General features: G+C 35.8%; 1 protein-coding gene across 5 annotated transcripts in view; it reads right to left on the reverse strand.

Moving 5' to 3' along the window:
- Nucleotides 1–475: 475 nt before the first annotated feature.
- WDHD1 (WD repeat and HMG-box DNA binding protein 1) overlaps nt 476–21,054 on the reverse strand; it is a 45,762-nt gene continuing 25,183 nt past the window's right edge. Inside the window, exons 13-26 of one of the 5 annotated variants that reach the window (XM_019725744.3) lie at nt 20,071–20,255; nt 17,728–17,969; nt 15,553–15,690; nt 13,824–13,980; nt 13,495–13,609; nt 12,739–12,870; nt 9,800–10,020; nt 9,582–9,700; nt 8,211–8,267; nt 6,250–6,293; nt 5,690–5,854; nt 4,979–5,109; nt 3,147–3,285; nt 476–1,293 (exon numbers count right to left, since the gene is read on the reverse strand). In XM_019725744.3, the coding sequence (XP_019581303.2) occupies nt 1,093–1,293; nt 3,147–3,285; nt 4,979–5,109; nt 5,690–5,854; nt 6,250–6,293; nt 8,211–8,267; nt 9,582–9,700; nt 9,800–10,020; nt 12,739–12,870; nt 13,495–13,609; nt 13,824–13,980; nt 15,553–15,690; nt 17,728–17,969; nt 20,071–20,255 (2,046 nt within the window). In that variant the 3' untranslated portion in view covers nt 476–1,092. The remainder of the gene's footprint in view (nt 1,294–3,146; nt 3,286–4,978; nt 5,110–5,689; nt 5,855–6,249; nt 6,294–8,210; nt 8,268–9,581; nt 9,701–9,799; nt 10,021–12,738; nt 12,871–13,494; nt 13,610–13,823; nt 13,981–15,552; nt 15,691–17,727; nt 17,970–20,070; nt 20,256–21,054) is intronic. The other 4 variants (XM_088797343.1, XM_019725747.3, XM_088797342.1 and 1 more) reach the window with 4 other exon arrangements.

Here is a 21,054-nt window from a genome sequence, read left to right on the forward strand (position 1 = left end):
TACCTGCTTTACTATGATAGCTTTCGTTCCCCTTCGCTCTCATCAATGTTATGAGGTTAAAACAATGCACACAGGCTTCCCCCAAAATGACTCTCCAAAGGCTGGGGCACGGTTAGAATTTCAGGCCCACGTAAACCAAACTTGAGGCTGTGCTACATGTCACTGTCATCATACTTGACAGGACACAAAATGGAAAGCTATTTTCCCTAACTCTTTAATTACTGTCTATCAAGGCTTCAAAAACTTGCTCAGCAAACTTCTATTGATGCTGATAACAGAGTACCTTACCAGGAGCACACCATGCCCTGGGCTGCAATACTCTCAAAACAGTATCTTCAGTTCCTCGCCTCTGTGTGTATAACGTATAGCACGACGGGGATGGTGGAGGAAATTATGGATAGAAATATAAAACATATTTTCTAGAAACATTTCCATTTCATGGAAATGCAACATTAAAGCCATATCAAGCAAAACATGGAAATGTGAAAGTTTATTTTTTAAAAACTAGGCTACACAAACGATTGAAAGTCATATATGAAGAAATTTCCAAAACAAACAAAAGTCTCATCTACAAAACTATGTACATGTTTAGGGCCCATGTTAAAAACCATGGCCCCCTAGGTCCAGTATAGACACAGAGAGCAACCTATGGAAGCACTTGAGAAGAAAACTACTGTAGTACTTCCCAGTACATGACATAAACCAAAAGAGAAAATCCGTACAAGATACTTCGATGCTCAGATGTTTTAAGACCTTGCTTGGCTTGGATTATTTTGAAAGTAAGAAATAAAATCAAAACTGCCTTCCATTGGGACCTGCTAGTGGCTTCAAGTCAGAGACCACTGTCACAGTGCTTCTGAATGGGTGGCCTCTCCATGTGCGGGCAGAGCAATCTGCAGAAATGAGTGTTTTGCCACATTCCCTGCTACCAAACACCAGTAGAATTACTACCTTGTCTTATAAAGACAAACAATTGTCTTTAAACTCCTAAAAATATATAGCGTTTCCTAAATATATATATATTTTTAAAGTCCAGATTCATCAAACGCGAGTGAAAAAAATCCATTACTTTCCTAAGGTCACTTCCTTATTCTATTCCTGCTTAAATGCAAAAGCTGACAGTTTCTGATTCGTAGAAAGATCTAAAGGTTTATGCTTTTTAGGCAAGTTCAGATTCTCCGTTGCTTTTTCTTTCTGGTCTTCAGTTTCATGACTTTCATCAACCACACATTTCCGCTTCTTTGCTTCAGCTCCATCACTTGCCATTCCTCCTTTGGCCTTAGTAGCCCAAGCCTTTGTAAAAATATTGGAGAAAAGATTTTTATGCAATAACAAAGGAATAGGAAGAAAATGATTTCTTTACTTTTCCAGGTAACATTCCTGTATATAAAGTAGCATAATTAGCACTTGAATTGTTACAATCATTAAACATTCTCATTGTTAAACTTATTACTTAATTGCAGAGCACATTCTCCCTCTGTAGTATTTTTCAATCTAAACTCTGCTTGTACTTAACCCTATTAAGTGCAAAATACTGTAACTGCAGGGACTGTTTTTACTGAAACTTTTCATTTTGAGAATGGAGATGCACATGCATTTGTAGGAAACAATACAGAAAGATCCTGTGTGCCCTTTACCCAGTTTCCCCCAATGGTAGAATCCTGCAAAACCACAATATTGACACCGACACAATCCTTTTTACTTCTACTCCTGTGTGTGTTTAATCCTATTGTAGGTTTGTGTTTTTACCACTACATTCAAAATACAGAACAGCCCATCCCCACAAGGGTCCCTCATGTTGCCCTCACTCCTCACCCAGGCCTCAGCTCCTGGCAATCAGTACTCAGTTCTTCATCCCTATCACTCTGTCATTTCAGGAATGTTACATACAACAGATACTGGCCTCTATTCACTAAGCAAGAACCTAAAAAGCTTCATTCATCTGTCTCTTAAATCTCTCTAACTTTATAACAGTTCCTGCTACTACTACTTTATTTTCTTTCTCATTTATTTATTGTAGAAAAGGGACCCTTTGAGCTATAGAATTTCTCACATTAACAGACTGGATGTAAGTAAATGTTTAAGATTTATCTTTAAAATATTGATTACATTTCTAAGTATTCAAAAACACTATCACAACTTTTGCCAAGTTGCTTCGTTTTCCTGCATAAGGTCTGACTCATTCAGATTCCATTTTACCTAACTCTTTAATTTTTCAGCCTTTTATAAACACTTACAAAAATGAGAAACACAAGGTTGCTGACGAGATTCTAAATGAGGCTAGAGGTGGTTAGACCAGTTTCAAACTTCCTTGTTTTGCAATACTTTTATTCATAAAACCTAGTTTATCGAGGCAAGAATCTGTCACCAGGTGCCCCTGTGGCACAGGGAAGTGAAGTATGAGGATTTAACTGATACATCACACACATTCCTTCCCATTGCAACAGAGACTGCTCCCAGCCTTCTTTCACATGGGAGAAATTTACTCAAGGAGCAACAGGTACAAACCACCTGTTCTAATTTCCACGTGAAAGACTGGAACAGAACACCAGCTTTTCCCCGCAAAAGCAGTATTCTCATTTAGCACTCAATATAAGTAAATAGTATTTTTTAAAATTCTGCTTACGAGGACCCTGAAGTACTAGTCCAAAAATGAGAATTAACTTCATTTTTACTCATTAATTTTATTTGCTTTTAATTTATAAGTGTTGCACTTTTTTTTTTTTTTAACAGAGTGCTGGTTTTATTTATTTATTTATTTATTTATTTATTTATTTATTTATTTTTTTTTTTTTAAGGCAGGAGCAGCTCACAGTGGCCCGTGTGGGGATCGAATCGGCAACCTTGGTGTTATTAGCACCACGCCACCCCCCTAGTATTGCACTTTTTCTTGGCGTATTCCCTTAATTTATAATACACAGGAACTTACACAGATGGAAATAGTATACCTGCCCCCAAATAAAATTAGTACTAAATAATTACTATTACATATCCATATGTTCAATGCTGACATTTCAGTTCATTTCCTCTCCCAAAAGTTTACCAGACTATATTCAATTTTCAAAAACAGAAAAAGATATATTCTATAAGAATTTTTAAAACTTGGGAATTCATTAAGATCTCAATCTCAGCACAATTATCCTTACCTTCCTTTCTTCAGCTGACAATACTCTAAATTGAAGCATTCCTTTTTTAATTATGTCTGCTTCATCTGACAAGTCAGGATTGTCAGACAAAATATTACTTCTGTTTTCTTCCAGCCACATCTGAAACCCAGTCTTTTGCCTAAAATAGCACAATTATGTGAATAAATTTTATAGTTAAGACATCGTTAAAAGTACTTTACGATTTTTTCAGGTTAGTAACTAACCATTAGTCTTTGTATACCTATATAAAGAGAGATACAATTAATTACACTTGTTAATATTCATATTACATATTACTTAAAGTGCCTGGAGACTACAAGAATAAAGAACTGAGAAATTCTTTGTAAGGTCAATTCAAAGGCATTACTCACGCTTGTATTTTCCATGTGCAGCAACCATGGATTCTGCACTTTCAATTCTTTTTTGAATGTTGACAGGCTCAAGGTCTGCAATTTCACTTAGCCCCTCTGGCCCGTAAAATTCTCCCATATAGCCTTGATAGGCTCTGTCTCCACTTCCCAAACCCGCTATTTAAAATCTTTAGGAGTCTCTCAGGTTCCTTACTCATTCTCTTACCGTGGCTCTCACAGCTGACCTGGGAGTGTGGGTCCTTTCTTGTATCATTATATAAAACATGGACATGGCACACTTGTTACTTATTAGATTTCACTTCTGACAAAAACTATCTTTAGGTCACAAGTGAAGGTTTAATGCAAATATTTAATATTTATTGAGCATTCTTTTCCTGTATAGACAATTAATAATATAAAAATGGAATCTTCTTAAATAAAAATTTCACTGTTTAGTATCTAAATTAATTCAGAAAATAGGAAAAATGAAAACCATAGCTACCCCCTCAAATTAAACTGGTTAATGTGAGGTATTGATTAAATGAGATATATAATGTTAAAAATGAAATGGTAACGTTTTCAATTTAACTGATGCATTTTAAATAAATCTAGCATAACAGACCAAGAAATTTGGTAATATTCTGCAAAGTGGACAAATAGGATACGGACAAACGGGAACTCTCATATTGCTGAGATGTATAAAATGATACATCAATACAGAACAATCTGGCAGTATCTATTAGAATTACAAGTACACATTAACTTGAACCATACAGGAATCCATAGCTACATGTATATGCAAGAAATTATATCCATATAAAGTTACTCACTGCAGTACTATTTGTACTAGCAAAATACCTTTTTCCACCAGTACAAAACTAAGTAAACTATAGTACATCCATTCAATGAATATAAAAAGATAAAAGAAACTCTTTATGAAGTTAGTATGAAATGACCTGCAAAAGTTGCTGTTAAGTGGGAAAAAAGCAAGGTATAAAACAATACGTACACTATCATTTTTATAAAACTAAAAAAATAGACAAATATGAGTGTTTGTACATGCAAAGATTAATTCTAGAAAGCTATATAAGAAACTTGTTGCAGTGACTAATTGTGGAGAGGGGAACAGGGTAGATAGAAAAGAGATTCATTTTTCATTACATACCTTTTGACTATGTTTCTCCCATGTAACTATAATATCTATTTTAACAAACGAACTTATTATAAAATACAGTATCCTAAAAAAATGTACCTATAATTTAAAACATATATATAATTTACCTAGGCATACTTTAATAAGTAATGCAAATAGGCATTAATTAATATTTGTGACTTCCTTAAAGTGTTCAGAATGCCCACTACCAATGCCAAAATACTATTTATAATAATGAATAACAAAGTTGCATAATTTTGCATTGCTACTTCTGTATGCTTTTTTTTGGGATACTGCATCTTGAGAATACTAAATTTCTCTGTACTGACCTTTGATTTTCATTGTTTTCAGGACACAAAACTGGGGTTTCAGATGATGAATTTTTAGGGTTTTCTTCTTTCACTTCCTCAGTCTTATCAGCTTGGGAAGTTCTTTTCTGGAAATAGGATGCTGCAGATGCCTGTAAAAACAAACATAATAAATACTGCAACAAAATCTAGTATGATTTTATGTAAGTTTTGCGAAATGTGGAAAAATATAATTATTTAGAATTCTTATATCAACATGTGAAGTCCTGAGGTTCTCAGTTGAAAATAAACATGCATACACACACCAGACCCAAAAACACTGTACTTCAAACTCCATGAGATAAACAATAGACATATTTTAGTGATGACAAATCTGAGATGAAATACCAAATCTGGGATAAACTATGGGAAGCAAAATCAGAATGCAGAGCAAGGACTGATCAGAGCCAGGTACTATACCAGTCATCATTAAACAGGGACATGCAACAGAACCATCTGGGAAATTTTTTTTAAAATACAGATACATGCCTCAGTCCCCGGGGCCTGGGTATATATATATTTAAAAAAAGTGATTCTGAAGTAAAACCAGAATTGAGAACCAGTACCCTCATTGGACAATCAATTATAAACAATTAGAGCCTCCTGTCTCATACCTGAAGCAGTGAACAAAACTAAAGTTAGACAGACAGATCGCGTGCTGCTTATTGCAGACGTGGGTAGTTGAATTGGTACCTGCTTCGACTTTGGCTTTGGAACTAGAGGCTTTATAACCGGAGACTTTTCATTACTTGCAGATCGATTAAGTGCAGATTTCTTGTACGATTTGTTCATGTTATCTAAAATATTAGAACGTGCTGAATTCACTGACGTGGCTGGCTCTTTCGAACTGGCTGATACCTACAGAGCAAACTCGTATTAACATTTTGTGTTGAAAGAAGAAAAAAAATTCCAAGAGATTTATTTTTCCTTTACACACTTGTTGTTTGTACCGTAGTCTCATTTTGGAACTGAATAGATTTGGTGCAATCCAAATTAAGATCATTGCACATATTCTTTCTCATATACCGCATCCCCAAGAAAAACACGGAGTACCTTTCAAAACAATATGTACTTAGAAGATAAGTGAAAACATAACTCTTAGTGCAAGTGTGAACCAGTGCTGTTTTCGTCATTGTTGTCACAAGATCTGCTTTAATCTTTAATGCCTCCAAGTCTCAGGAGGGTAACTGGGGTGGTTTTAAAATATTTCTGTATGGAAATGTATTTAAATAATAGAAAATATCGCTGTTTACCTTAAAGGGGTTTACTCGTCCTTGGTTACTAGAGGTAACTGCACCTTTCAAAGGAAGAAACCTTCACTTAATAGTGGTAAAACATAGAAGACTTCTATAATAATACACTGAATATTTTAATCTCTATTATATGAAAATAAATGTACTTTATAACTTTAAAACTATTAACAACTATATGTGACCTCCTCCCTATTTCCAAAACAAAATAAAAGCTTTTAGATGGTAACTATCCCAACTTGCCACTGTACACAGTATGGACAGACCTATCCTTTTCTCCTGTTTCCATGAAGAATGGTGCCTTGTTTTCGCTAAGGTTAGTAATTCCTCTCCTTGTGCTCTAAATCCCACCCCTTCCTGCTTTGTCAAGAAACTTGTCCTATCAATGGCTACAACACCTTTGCCTTTTCCCTCTTTATTGGCTCCTCAACTTAAACAAACAAACAAACAAACAAACAAACCCTCTCTACCCCACATCCCTTCAGCCATTTTTTTCTCACCTCCCCTATATGGCCAAATTTCTCAAGAGCTGTCTACATGGCTATTCCCATTTCCTCACCTCCAATATAGTATGGCTTCCAGCTCTACTACTGTACAGAAGCTGCTCTTGCTAAGAACCCAGTAAAACTCTATGTGGCCAAACCTGTTGGATACTTTTCTGTTATCACCTTATCTGGCCTCTCAACGGCAATCCACACAGCTGAGTGCTCCCTTCTTCTTATACTGTCTCCTTCCTTGTCTTCTGAGATGCCACCTTACCCTGCCTTACCTCCTTCCGCACTGGTCTCATTCTCTTTCGATGGTTCCCCTTCTCTTTCTCCATGACCTGATGTTTAAATGTTGGGGATACCCGAGGCCTAAGCTCATTTTTCTTCTCACTTTACATCCTCCCCGATGCTCCTTCACCCATGCCCATAGTTTAAATTGCTATACTTATTGCAATTTAAACTGCTAACGATTTTCATTTTATATTTCCATCCCAGACATACCACTTCCCTGAACACCTGACCAAATATCCAATTGTAATTCATCCTCCTTCTATCCACTCCTGCATTTCCCTAGTGTTTCCTGACTCAATAAATGGCACAATTGTTTACTCAAGTACTAAGAGTCATTCCTCACACCTGAACTTCCACACTTTCCACCTCATCTTCAGAAGTACCTCTTCAGTTCTTCCCATTCTTTCTAGCATCACCACCACTAGTCTAAGCCGCTATTCGATCTCACTTGGACTGCCTCATCAGCTTCTTTATATGCATCCCTCCCCTGCAGTGTGCCATGCTATGCCCGCTTTTAAAACCTACAGCCTCCAAGCAACCTTAGAATAAAGATCAAAATGCTTACTAGGGCCTACATGGATCTGCACGATTTGGCTCCTGTCCATTGCTCCAAAACCATTCAGCACCGCTTTTTCTCTGCTCCGTGCTATTCACACCACTCTTACAGGGATCACACATGCTGTTCCTTAAGCCCACGTCTTTCCTCTGCGTCTGCTCCCACCCACCTCTGCCTAGCCGACTTAGTGATCGTTCAGGTCTCTGCTTCAAACACTCCATGAGGCCTTCCTTGGAGACCAGACCCAAACCCTACCATTGAGTAAATTATAGCCACCTGTTATCTGCTCTTTTAATACTCTGTACACATTTTTAAAGATAATTTTTTAACCAAAGCAATATATGTACATAGTTTAAGAAGTCAACTGGTACTACAGGGTTTTACAGGGATCAACCATGCATGTCTGACTGACTTCGGAATCCCCCATCTAGTCAAATATCTGACAAACAATAGGCATTTAATAAATAAACATAGTTTCACAAACAACATTTCTGATAAACAAAACAAAAAAACAGAACAATATCAAAAGAAACAGGCCCTAAAGGGTAAGGTGTATTTGAGTAGATGTATTACTTTAAAGACTACTTATAAAATTTCCTTGATATTATGAAATCACAGATGTTTCTTACCTGACTTAACAGCTGGCACATCAGAAGAATTTGCACTTTTGGAAAATGGGTTCTGTCCTATAGAATAATTAAGACAATACAATGTAAATAGAAAGATAAAGTCATCCTCTATAATGAACAACCAGACAGCAAAGATGTCTTGAAAAAGTATGGGTACAGGAGTCCCCCTTTATCTATAAGAGATATGTTCTAAGACCCCCATGGATGCCCAAAACGGAGGTAATATCAAACTCTACATACACTATGTTTTCTCCTACACATACCATGGTGAAGTTTCATTTATAAATTAGGCATAGAAAGAAATTAGCAAGAATAACTAATAATAGAAAAATTACAACAATATACTGTAATAAAAGTTATGTGATGTGGTCATTCGTTTCAGGGGACCCTTGCTGAAGCCTCTAAAGGCTCCATGTTTTCTGGCTCAACACGTTGCCTCGATCAGAATACGTTCTCTGTTCACGTCTTTCACCCACAAATTTAATGCCTTTTCCATCTTAGCTAAGCACTTATCACACATTGTGGCTGTAACTTTTGCAATGAGGTGCGACAACACTAGCACAAATTTCTTTTTCCTTCATCACAATTTCACAGATAGAAAATCCTTTCTTACTATACCCTGTTTCCCCGAAAATAAGACCTGGCCAGACAATCAGCTCTAATGCGTCTTTTGAAGCAAAAATTAATATAAGACCCAGTATGTTTATGTTTTATGTTATGTTATGTTACGTTATGTTATAAAGACCTGGTCTTATATTATAGTAAAATAAGACCGGGTCTTATATTAATTTTTGCTCCAAAAAATGCATTAAAGCTGATTGTCCAGCTAGGTCTTATTTTGGTGGAAACACGGTAGATTTTTAGCAACCTCAGTATACAATTTTTTTCTTTCTGTATGAAGTCGAGAACTTCTACCTTTTCACTTAAAGGAAGCACTTTATGGATTCTCTTCGGCTGATCTGAATTGCCAGGATCACTACTCTTACGCTTTGGGGCCATTATTAAGTAAAATGAGGGTTACTTGAACACAGACACTGCGATACCACAGTTGATCTGATACCTGAGTGACTAAGTGACTACTAACACAGTGGACAAAGGGATGACTCATGTCCCAGGTGAGATGGATCAGGACAGCATGAGATTTCATCACGCTACCCAGGACAACACAATTTAAAACTTATGAATTGCTTATTTCTGGAATTTTCCATTTAAAATTTCAGACCGTAAATGACTGCAGGTCACTGAAACCGCAGAAAGCAATAGCACGGATAAGGGAGGACTACTGCATTCAATTTTCCTAGCCAAGTAAATTGGGGAAAGCCCCACACATGACATTTCTCATCTTTAAATTGTCTTAAAAATGTATCCTACCATGCTTACGTATTTCTGATTTTTCTTCTGTATCATCAGCTTCTCCAGTGTCCTCTGCTTCTTCTTCAACTTGATTTCTGAGCGTTGGCTGGCTCCACTCTGTAGCAGTATTACTGTAACTAAAAGATAATAATATTATTTAATAAGGAACTACATGCAAAGAGCAAGTTAATATTCAGAATGGAAAAGAAAAATTCAAACAACTCAATATTTCTTACCCAGCATTCAGCTTTTTCCTGAAATCTTCTTCTACTTCCTCCTCTTCCACCTGGGCTGTGGCCAATTCTGCTGCCTTTTCTACAGCCAGTTCACTAAGTCTTTCGGCCAATATTAATCTCCGAGAACGAGAAGCATATTTAATGGCTAAATTCACAGCATTTTGAGTCATCAGATCAGCAAGTTCCACACAACGAAATTCCCGCTCCAGTTTACAGGAAAGCTAACCCAAAAAGAAAAACAAAACAAAATTAAATCACGTGAAGCAAAACTTTTTTAAAATAAAGGAATGAAACTACTGGCAAAACTGAGAAAACAGTATTCTAGATACCATATCTCATTGATTATAAGATGCACATTTGTACACATTTTAACATCTCTGAAATTGGAAAGGGTCTTACAGTGGATGGTGGGTCAGTTAATTGGGAACATTTTTTTCTGTCTCATGGCTTAAATGAATAAAATAACGGTGCATTTTACAATCAATAGTAGCTCAGATTCAATGAAATACAGCATATCATTTCAGGCTATTAGTTGCAAGGAAAGTAAGAGATTCCTTTAAAATTCAAATTTGTTTTCCCACCCTCATCAAATAAGAGTAGCAAATTCAAAGAAGGAATGAATTGTAAATTCATTGTAAATTCAAAGAAGGAATGATTTATTTATTTTTACCTAGAATTGGCACACAAATGCTACTAAGTGAATTTGGGTGGGGGCAAGTAGATTTATCCAGCAGTTTTTAAGTTTGATTGTCCATGATTTTCAACTACCAGAAAGAGTTATACAATTTTCAAGTTAACAAACAACTTCCTTTTTCTCACTCAAATTTTTTTATACTTAATAATATAAAACAAAGGGCATTCAGTTAACATCTCTTAGAAAACGCTGACTTCTTTTGGTATGAATTTTGACAACTCAAAGTGAGGCAACTCGAGTACAATATGAGGAAATTAAAACTTTGAAGCCTACCAAGGGTCTCATAATTCATAGCGTAAAAGGATTATTTTGTTACTTAGACATCCATGTCTGATCCATTAGCACAGAAGCTTTAGCTATTCACCTGCATATCCTTCTCAAACTTTCTAGTATCACTTATCTATCAGCAATACCTCTCAATCAGGGTCGTACTCTGCCTCAGGGGGCATTTAGAAATGAAAAAGAGTACAGTAAGCCGTCACTTAATGTGGTTGATAGGGTCTAGGAAACTGTGACATTAAGCTAAAGAATGTATAACAAACCAATTTTACACAAGTTCCTACCACGTATTTCTGGTCACAATAACATCACTAAACTTCTCATATTAAATTCTGAAATAAGTGCTATCGATACACTGGGGGTGCCAAAAAAAAAAAAAGCATCCACATGACTTGTATTCATCTTTTATCGGTACATATTATTACAATTTTAATAGTTATTTCCTTTCTTAAAATGTGGATACATGTTTTGGCACCCTCTGTATTTAAGAAATATAAATAAAAACGATAATTACTTTCCAACCTGCTTATTCCAGTTTAGGGTGGTGGATGGCCAGAGACTATCCTAGCAGCTCAGGGTACAAGGCGGGACCCCACCCTGGACAGGACACCCTTCCATCACAGGGCCACTCACACCCACACCCACTCACTGAGACTGGGCCAGTGTAGACACCCAATTCACCTCACGTGCACATAGGAGGAAACCGGAGTCCCTGGAGAAAACCCACACAGACACGGGGAGAACGTGCAAACTCCACATGGATAGTGGCCTGGGCCAGGAATTCATTGTTTTTCCTTATCAGTTATAACATATTGACTTGGAATGAAATGACGTTACTTGAGGACCTGCTGTAGTATGGTTCTCACAGTAACGAGGCTGAACTACAGGCATTTCCCAGGGCGCTGAGAATGCTAAAGAAGACCAGCCCCCAAAGTTACTAGTACCCTGCTTCAGAGGAAAAGCTCCTCTAAGGCTAAATGGTAAATAAACGTGTTCCCTTAAATGTGTCGTAGGAAGTAAAAAGGTTACTAGTTCCTAGACCACAAATGACACTTTATAAAAGGAACAAAACTTACTCTGCAACAAACTAATCAAATATCTTTAATACTAAACTCAAGGAAATGTTGCACAGAGGTGACAGCCGTGATTACACCTTTTGTAGACTAGCTACAATTAGCTCTGTGGTGTTTGATATCACTTTTCCAGCAGAACCCTTTTCCTTCAACTTGAAAATTAAAAGTCTGGACCTTTTACTCTCTCAAGAAAAAACTGAGATCTACTATAAATTAGACGCCACGTCAGTGCCTGACATGGCCACTGCCCTCGACGAGCTTCCAGTCAAGTGTAAGATGAGCAGAGAAGAAATTATATTATACTCTTGTCCGTAAACCAACCTGGACTGAGGGCACAAGCATGAACCTTAAGATTCAAACAGTTCATTTCTCTCCAAAGATAAAGGTACTTAAATATCCAAGGCACCAAACCTGGTCAGTGGCTATAGACAAACTTTTTCCATATGCAGTTGCCTAAGAGGATGACAAAGGCAGGCCTATCTAAAAGCCTTATGAAAGTTCTTCAGCCTGCCCATCCTTGGAGGTGTAAAAGCCTGGGAACTTTATTTGTTGCATGTGATAAGAGCGGGAGCTAGAGCTCCTGCCTCTTAAACTTTATTAAGTGTCAAAATGTTTTGGAGGTCCCATTAAAACAGTGCAGTGGGCAAAACCAAAGGGGAGGTTGTACCAGGACAGTATATTACTACCCATGATCTTAGATACAAAGTAATGTTTTAAATATTTTAAATGCAACATCAACTGGAAAACAGAACTTGTAAGGTAAACAAACACCACCGGATACAAGTTAAGAAATTCTATGTTGTAGAACTCAGTGCCAATTCACATGCCTTTAAGAGATTCAACCTTAGAAAAACATTTAACTTTAATTTTTTCAGTATATGTATTTTACTTACCGCAAACATTTTTATTAAAAGTTCCTGTTGTTGTTTTATTGCTTGATTTTTAGTGTTCTCATCATATTCATAATCATGGTTAGCTAAATAATCCAGGTGGTTGTGAAACATAACTGAACGCCAATACTGTTCCTACAGAAGTGGAAAAAAATGCTTAGTCAATTATCAGCGTGGTGACGGCGTTAAATATTTATCTTAAGATACCAGTTTCTGAATAAAATATTTTCTGAAATACTCCTTTCTATACCTTATCTCACAATTCAAATTCTAATGTGGTATTATGGCTTGACCTCAACTTTTATCCTTAAAAAACGGGGAGAAATACAGGCTTTTAAACAGTTTCCTAGCTATTACAGCTAATGCTCAGAGAACTTGGAAAACTAGTTTTTTAGAAGCCAATTTGCTTCTTGTTTAGAATAACCAGTTGCAAGATTTCAAATGACTTTTGATGATGCAGGGCTGGGCCTAGGGTGAAGCAAGCCAGGTGCCTATGGCACAAAATTTATGGAAGCTGGCCCTCTCGGGACTGGCCCACCCCTAAGAGTGCTAGTGAGGCACCGCCGGTAATACCCACCCACTTCACAGTCCCTGGAAGTGGTGGCAGTCAGGTGCTCTGGAGACCTTCCCTGCTGCCCCTCTCTATCTAATTATAAAGTAATCAATACCCAACACTGGTCATCAGGATAATTTTTAAATGTCCGTGTCACAGGTAGTGCATTATCCAATTTAGAGTGTCAAGGTAAGATTTTCACATACCTCCATTTGTCCTTTCTCTGTTGCAATCTGACAGTAAGGAAGCTTAAAGGATAATACAGCCACAGCAGGGCGTGGAAGGGTGGGAGGAAACCGAGAACCTTTACAAGGAATGCACCTGTCGGTAAAGAAAAGGTCTCACCATAAAAACTTACGGTTGTAATATTAAATTAAATTAAGAAGATAATAAGTTCTAAGTGAAGCAATTGGTTAAAAACTTCAAAGTGAATATAAACAAATTTCTGATTTAGTGAATATGGAAAGCAAGTAAATGAACTAAGGTGAAAGACAAATAAAAAATACACTTTAAAAAGCATTTTATAATAGCCTACCTCAGTTGCTGGGGATTTTCATGGATACCAACCACCCAGTAGTGATCAGACTTTCCTTTGCAGTGTTCTCTTGTATTACATACAGGAGTCCATGTGTTACCAAGCCCTCTGTTAAGCATTCGAACAATGCCTTCTGAATCCACAAAACAGGGGGTTCCTAAACATCAATAGAAAAACAAACCACTTGGAGATAAAGCTATGTATTTGTTAAATAAATGCTATTTTAAAGATACATATCAATGATTCAACTTTCAATTCAAAAGCAAGAAGCAAAACAAAACAAAAAGGCAAATAATCCAACTTAACAGTCTCACAAAATTCCATTAACCACGTAGAGAAGACCTAACTGAAGATAGGGGGGGAAAATGCCTAAGTTATGACTGAACTTTACCCAAATAAAGAAAAAAAAAGGATAGTTTCAGTGAAAACTATGCCACCTGCTGGAATACAGCAATGTTTTTAAAAGCCAATTTCAGTTAAAAAAAAAATTAAGCTTGAATCTGAAGCCTCCTGGGTGAAGAGAGACTTGGAAAAGTCCCAGAACCTCTATAAGGTGAGGCTGTAGAGACGTGATCTTTAATACTCTTCTTCCTCCCCTCTTTCTTGGCCTCTGTTCTGTCACAGGCCTCGCCCCCACTCCTAGGTAAGCAGTTCTTACCTAGGAAACAAGCAATCATCCCTGTTCCCAGCTTTCTCTGCTCCCATCTCGGGAAGTGCACAGCAAATTCCCTAATTACCCCTTTTCTTCTCTCTGACTTCATAGCCCTCTCACCCTATAAAGAGCAGTTTCCTCAGAGTCTAGATCTAATTGGTAATTGGGGAAAAAAAGAAAGCTAAATGAATGGAAGTTATTAATGGTCACATTACTGAAGTATAAATGACCAATAACATCCCAACAGAAAACACATCCAGAAATGGTTGATGTTTTAAAGAGACAGCTGGAGTTTCTAATGATGTAACCGAAGGTCATGAATCTCCAATAGAAATATTTAAGCCAGGAGACAGGGTTAACAGGCTCCTTAAAATAAGGTACTCCTCAGTGCCCTTCAAATCCTGTCATAAGTCACTATTACGTGATTTTACAACAGCACTGTCCAACAGAAATATGTGAGCCATAAGTGTAATTTTTAATTTCCTAGTGCCACCTGAGAAAAGGGAGGAAAAAGTGAATTCTAATAATACATTTTATTAAGTCCAAAATATAATCATTTTAACATGTAATCAATGTAAAAGATTATTAACGAGATTATTTTATATTCTCTTTTTCATACTAAGGTGCTCAAAACTGGCAGAGGATTTTATACTTACAGCACATCTCAATTCAGACTAGCCACATTTCAAGTACTCAACAGCCACATGTGTCTAGCGGTTACTGTAGTAGACAGTGCAGCAAAAGAAAATTCCTTATTTTTGTGTAGAATCTGCCAGAATAACCACAACTTTACCATTGATTTGTATCTCCTCCTTGCTAACTTAATAAACTTTCAGAAAAATATACTTCTTTTTAAGTTTTCTAATAAAAGAATTCTCATAAAAAAGAGACCTTGCGCATAAGACAATGGCTACCTTGCCTAACAATTCGTTTCTAGTTTTGTCAACATATTAAAATAAAGAAATTTAAACATAAAATGTAGATAATTTATCTATAAAGAAATTAATCAGGAAAAAGCAATGAAACAATTTTCTTCTTTAAAAATGTCTTTAATATAAATAAATGAATTTTTCTTGCCTTCAGCTGAAAATCCAACCCATACAAGATAGGATTTCCTTGTAAGAGGAAGAGGATCACCATGCAAAATTTGTTTCTTCTTTTTCCCCAGCTCTAGCAGTTGAACTCCAAGGCACTGATCCCCATCAAATCCTGTTCCTAGTAAAATAAAATGTAAATATAAATCAGGTATCAAAGGTTATTTAGCTATAACACAATGTAAATTAATTTCTGTGATTGAACTGACATTGTTTCTTAGGTTAACTAGCACTACTTTTTACTGATAACCCACATAACTGAGGCACTATTCGGGTATCAGAACCAGAATACTATGTTACATGGACTATTTATATAAAGTGGTTATCAGTGGTAATTCATCCCTCAAGAAATATTTACAGCGAGTTTACTTTGTGCCAGGCACTGGGGCTACAATGGTAACAAGACAAAGTCACTGCTCTCATGAAATTCATATTCAGGTATAAGACAAACAAATGAATTAAGAAACAAATAAGAAAAATAACAAAAAATGCTAAGTTTCAGCAAAGAGTTAAAATAATCATGTGATACAGAGTGCCAGACTGAGTGGGTACTTTAGATTGGATAGTCAGAGGTGGCCTCCTCCAGAAAGCAAAATGTAAGCCGAGATGTGAATTGCAAGTTGGAGCCAGCCATCCAAATGTTAGGAAGACAAAGGAAACAGCTAATGACAAGGTCCTAAGGTGGGAACAAGCTCGTGAGTTTGAAGAACCCAAAGAAGCCAGTATGGCCAGAATGAGAACAGGAGAACAGTGGCAAAAGATGAAGTTGAAGAGGCAGGCATATGTCAAATCATGTAGAGAGCCCTGTCAGCTGTGATAAGAAGTTTAATTTTTATTCTAAAAGCAACAGGAAGTCATCAGAGGAATCTGAGAAGAAGAGGTTGGTGTTTTTAACAAATCACCCAGGCTGCTATGTGGAGAACAGATTACAGAATGCAAGAATGAAAGACTAGTTAGGAGGCTGTTACAATAGCTCAAGGGATGACATCTGGGTTGGACTGGGGGTTTAGGGAGGAGATAAAGAGATACATTTGGAATGTGCTATTCCAAAGAACTGACACGATGATATCATCTTACTGATGGACTGGATATGCGGGGTGAGGGTAAGAGAAGATTAAGTCTTACATTCCTGTCTTGAGCAGCTGGATTGACAGTATGCCATTTAATGAAATGGGGTAACTAAGTAAGAAGCAAGTTTGGAGGTAAAAAATAGATCAAAGATTTATTATGACAAAGTTAAATTTGAGATGTGTATCAAAACTCTACATAGAGATTTCAAGTGGGCAAGTCTGGAGACACAAGAAGAGAGTAGGGCTGGTGATATTAATTTAGAAATCATGGACACATAGATGTATTTAAAGCCATGGGCCATGATGAGATTCCCCAGGTTAGTTTCTCAAACTGCATTTCTTGGCCCATGAGTCATGAAATCAACCAGCATTGAAAGAAAAGTGAAATCAAAGAGTAACTATTGTCCATGACACTTTTTTTCAGTTACATTCGCAGGTATGTTCAGAAGAGCAATGTAGAATGTATTTCTTACTATGGCTAAGCAGTCAAAAGATTGAAAGTGCTAGGTAAGAGGGGCTATGACTAAGTCCTGCAGCCTCCAGCTAAGAGGTTGGCATAGGAGGAGGGGCCAGCAAAGGAGCTGAAGGAGCTATAAACGAGGAAAGAATCGGGAGAGCAATGCCACAGGAACTGAGAAGATAGCATTTCTGGTGGAAACACACACACACACACACACACACACAAACACACATAAATAGATCATTGGTAATCTTGATAAAACCAGTCTAAGCATAGCGGTGAGGACTGAATACGAGGGGAGAAAAAGAAGGCAGCAACTTTTTAAAAACTCAAAGTTGTTTTGGTCCTTCACACTAGTTACTTTAGTTTTTAAGGCATTTAAATGCCGAAAATTCTTATAATTAACCAAACTGTACCTTGAAATTCTTTCTCTAATACAGTTCTTCTATAAATAAAATGTTTTCATTTTCATTATTAGTGAATACAAAAAAATTCTATACATTCAAATATTACTCTGATTCAATACTAAAATAAATGCAAAAGGAGGTATATAATCCAAAACAAAAAGAAAAAGAAAGCTTTTTACTTCAGGTCATGGTAAAATTGTAAAGACTGGAAAAAAATCTACCTCTGTGATAAACAACGAAAAGCTGCTCTCCGTGTCCTGCCATTGACACCACAGGCCCAGGAAGACTGAAGATCTCTTTCTGAACACCTCCAATAGAAAACAATCGAAGGAGCAAGGCACTAGTGGCAGCAGCAGCCCATCCGTGACCAAGACATATGGCTTCAATATCCTCATTCTGAGGCATGTCTACGATCCACTCTTTGCTTGAATCCCAAGAACTAAAGTGCAGGCAGTGAAGCTTGCTAAAGATTAAAACAAGATCAAAACAATCAAATTTCATATTTGATATAACTAATCATGATACCCAGTAACAAAACCAAACAGTTTTTCTGTTATACACAAATAGTGTAAGAAATGGCTTTAAGAAAGTAATCATGATATACAATTAAAATGAACTATATTAAAACCATTAACTCATATTATTGAAGAACATTTACAGATACAGGAAAATGCTCACAACGTGATGTTAAGTGAAAACACACAAAAATCACAAATTTTAAAAAAGGAAGGAAGCTTCAAAATGTCAGGCAACGTAAAAAAAAGAAACAAACAAAAACAAAGAAAAAAAGAAAAAGAAACAAAAAGTTTAGGCAACAGTTTTATTGCTCCCAAAAAAGAAAAATATGAGAGGACAAAATGAGAAAAAGAAAAAAAATCACATATAATCCCCACTAGTGAGATTACTAGCCAATGCTTACAATTTGATGTGTTTCTACTCTTTTTTCCTTTGTATGTGTGTACATGTAAATTATTAAACCTAGGCTTCAGAATGTAGATTCCATAGTATTGGTAATCTGAAGCAGTACTAACTTTCTGAACAGTACTTTGAAAATTCCATTTTAAAATGAAAAGGTAATAGTGTACATGGCTATGAAATTATATATCTAAGAATATAAAGAGAAGTCAAAATTGTACATGGAAATAAAAATTTCCATGTACAATTTTGACTTCTTCTAATTATGTAAGATACTCTGAATTAGAGACACTAAGTCAACAGTGATTTATTTTAATAAACTGATTTAATTCAATGGTAAGTACTGAGTTGATTTTACAATGTATAAATTAGGAAAACAATTAAAATGTTAAAATGGCTTGACAGACACCTGAAATTAATATAATATTGTACGTCAACTGTAACTGAAAAATAAAGTTATTTTTAAAAAATGATCTAATATAGTATTTCTTCAGACTTTAATACATGCTCAATGACCTGAGCATCTTATTAAAATGCAGACTCTGATTCAGAAGATCTGGGGTGGGGTCTGAGATTCTGTGTTTTCAACAAGCTCTGAGGTGACCCATACCCCACAGCTTGTGAATCAATACATCCAATCAGGAACTAATATATCCAATCAGAAGAATCTGAATTTCAAATCACCTGGGAGTTAGTAAAATCTATGATTATGTATATAAACATTATAATCAGCTGAAGAAAAGAGATCAGGAGAGAGTAATCTGGCTGTAATATCAAAAGGTTAATAAAATATTTGTTCTTCTTTAAAAAAAGAAAAGGACTGTATTTACTGCTTTTCCATCATAATTTTTTGTCTATCTACCTACCAAAATATCTAAGTCTAAAATATATTAAGTAAAAAAAAAAAAAAATCAGATGAATAGAACTGGTAACATTTTTTGGTGTGTTTTTCTTTTGAAGAGAAGTTTCAAATCTAATCTACAGTGACAAAAAAACAAAAAACCCAAAACAACAAAAAGCCCAGATCAGTAACTGTTCAAAGCTGGGATTGGATTAACTGCAAAGGTGTATGAGGGAATATTTCTGAGTAATAAAAAAATATATTGTGATAATGGTTACCTGAGTATATATACATATGTCAAACTTATCAAACTGTAAACCTAAAATGGGTGTATTTTATTGTATATAAATCATACCTCGATAAGCAAATTTAAAAGGTGGGGACGGTTCATATAAATAGAAATCTAGAAGGATACATACACTGTTAACAGTAGTTATACCTAAGCAGAATTCTGGGGGTAACTTTCATTTTCTAAAAATTCTGCACTTAAGTTTGTTGAAAATTGTATTATTCTTATAGTACTAATAAAAACACAATAACAATGTAAAAAATAGTCCCATTTGTTTTGCATTACAAATCACAGTCATGTCATTTTCATAGTTAGAGAATGTTAACAAGGGGACAATTAGGCAAAAAAAGACACGTTCTGAGGTTTTATGGGTAGGCCAGTATTTGTACTAAACTCTTTTTTCTGAAATTCCACACTACAAAAAGTATCATTTTTTTAATTAACTTTTTGTATTGAATTTCAACAATTATATCTAATAGTTCGACAGCTACAAATTCTTTCTACTAATCTCAAATTTACCTTGCTAGTTCATCAGTGCTTTCACATGCCAACAAAATAGCTTCATGGGAAAGATCTGCTACTGTATAATTCCAAGTGTTTGATAAGTGTGTTGCATGGTATATGGAGGTATCATGGAACTCCACATCTATGGCATTGTCTTGCTCATCATTATAGCAGCGAATAATTCCAATAGAGTTCCACACCTACAAACATGTAAGGTTAGATACAAGTCTGAGAAAAACTGAAGCCCCTAGAACCAGAAGGCTAAAGTGGTAGAAATCAACAATGTAATTCAGTCTGTATCAAGGTGTAAGTTATAAGGGCAACGACAGCTCATCTACTTCTAAATAGTTTCAGGTAACAGTAGTAATATCAGAGCTACAATAATTATTCTTTTCTTTATGAGAAGAATACAGATATACACTTATTAGGAAATGGAATATTTCATTTAATATTTTTAAATTATATCACTATCATTGAAAAAATACTTTATAATTGACCTTTGAACAACCAAACCATTAAATTCCTCAAAAGAAACATTTCAAAACTTTATTTACTTACAAGTATGGATGTAAATGATAGCACATTTTTCTGTTCCAAATAACTGGTTTTATATTGTAAGAATAAATACATACATTTTAAGGCAAAATAAATAGATACCATTTTGGAAAACAGCTTCCACTGATGTACACTATAGGCTCACACTAGGCCCTGGTGTTTCCTTTACCACAAATATAACTTTATATAAATAAAACAGTTAACAATAACCAAAAAGACTTATTACTTGATGATGATTACTGATGGCAAAGTTTTATTGAAATAAAACATCACCTTTAATATTTACATACAACTTATGCTAGGCCTATACTCTTCAAAATGGACAAGCAAAGCCCTCAGTGGGAAATCTCAAATAACAAACAAATAGAAATAAGTAAACTTTCTTAGCTCTCAAACTTAAGACTAAAAGCTAATATAGTCATTCATCCACTCAGAAAACGTAGA

Source organism: Rhinolophus sinicus, chromosome 3 (assembly GCF_057876585.1).
Source record: "Rhinolophus sinicus isolate RSI-liver-muscle chromosome 3, RSI-T2T, whole genome shotgun sequence".
NCBI classification, from domain to species: Eukaryota; Metazoa; Chordata; class Mammalia; order Chiroptera; family Rhinolophidae; genus Rhinolophus; species Rhinolophus sinicus.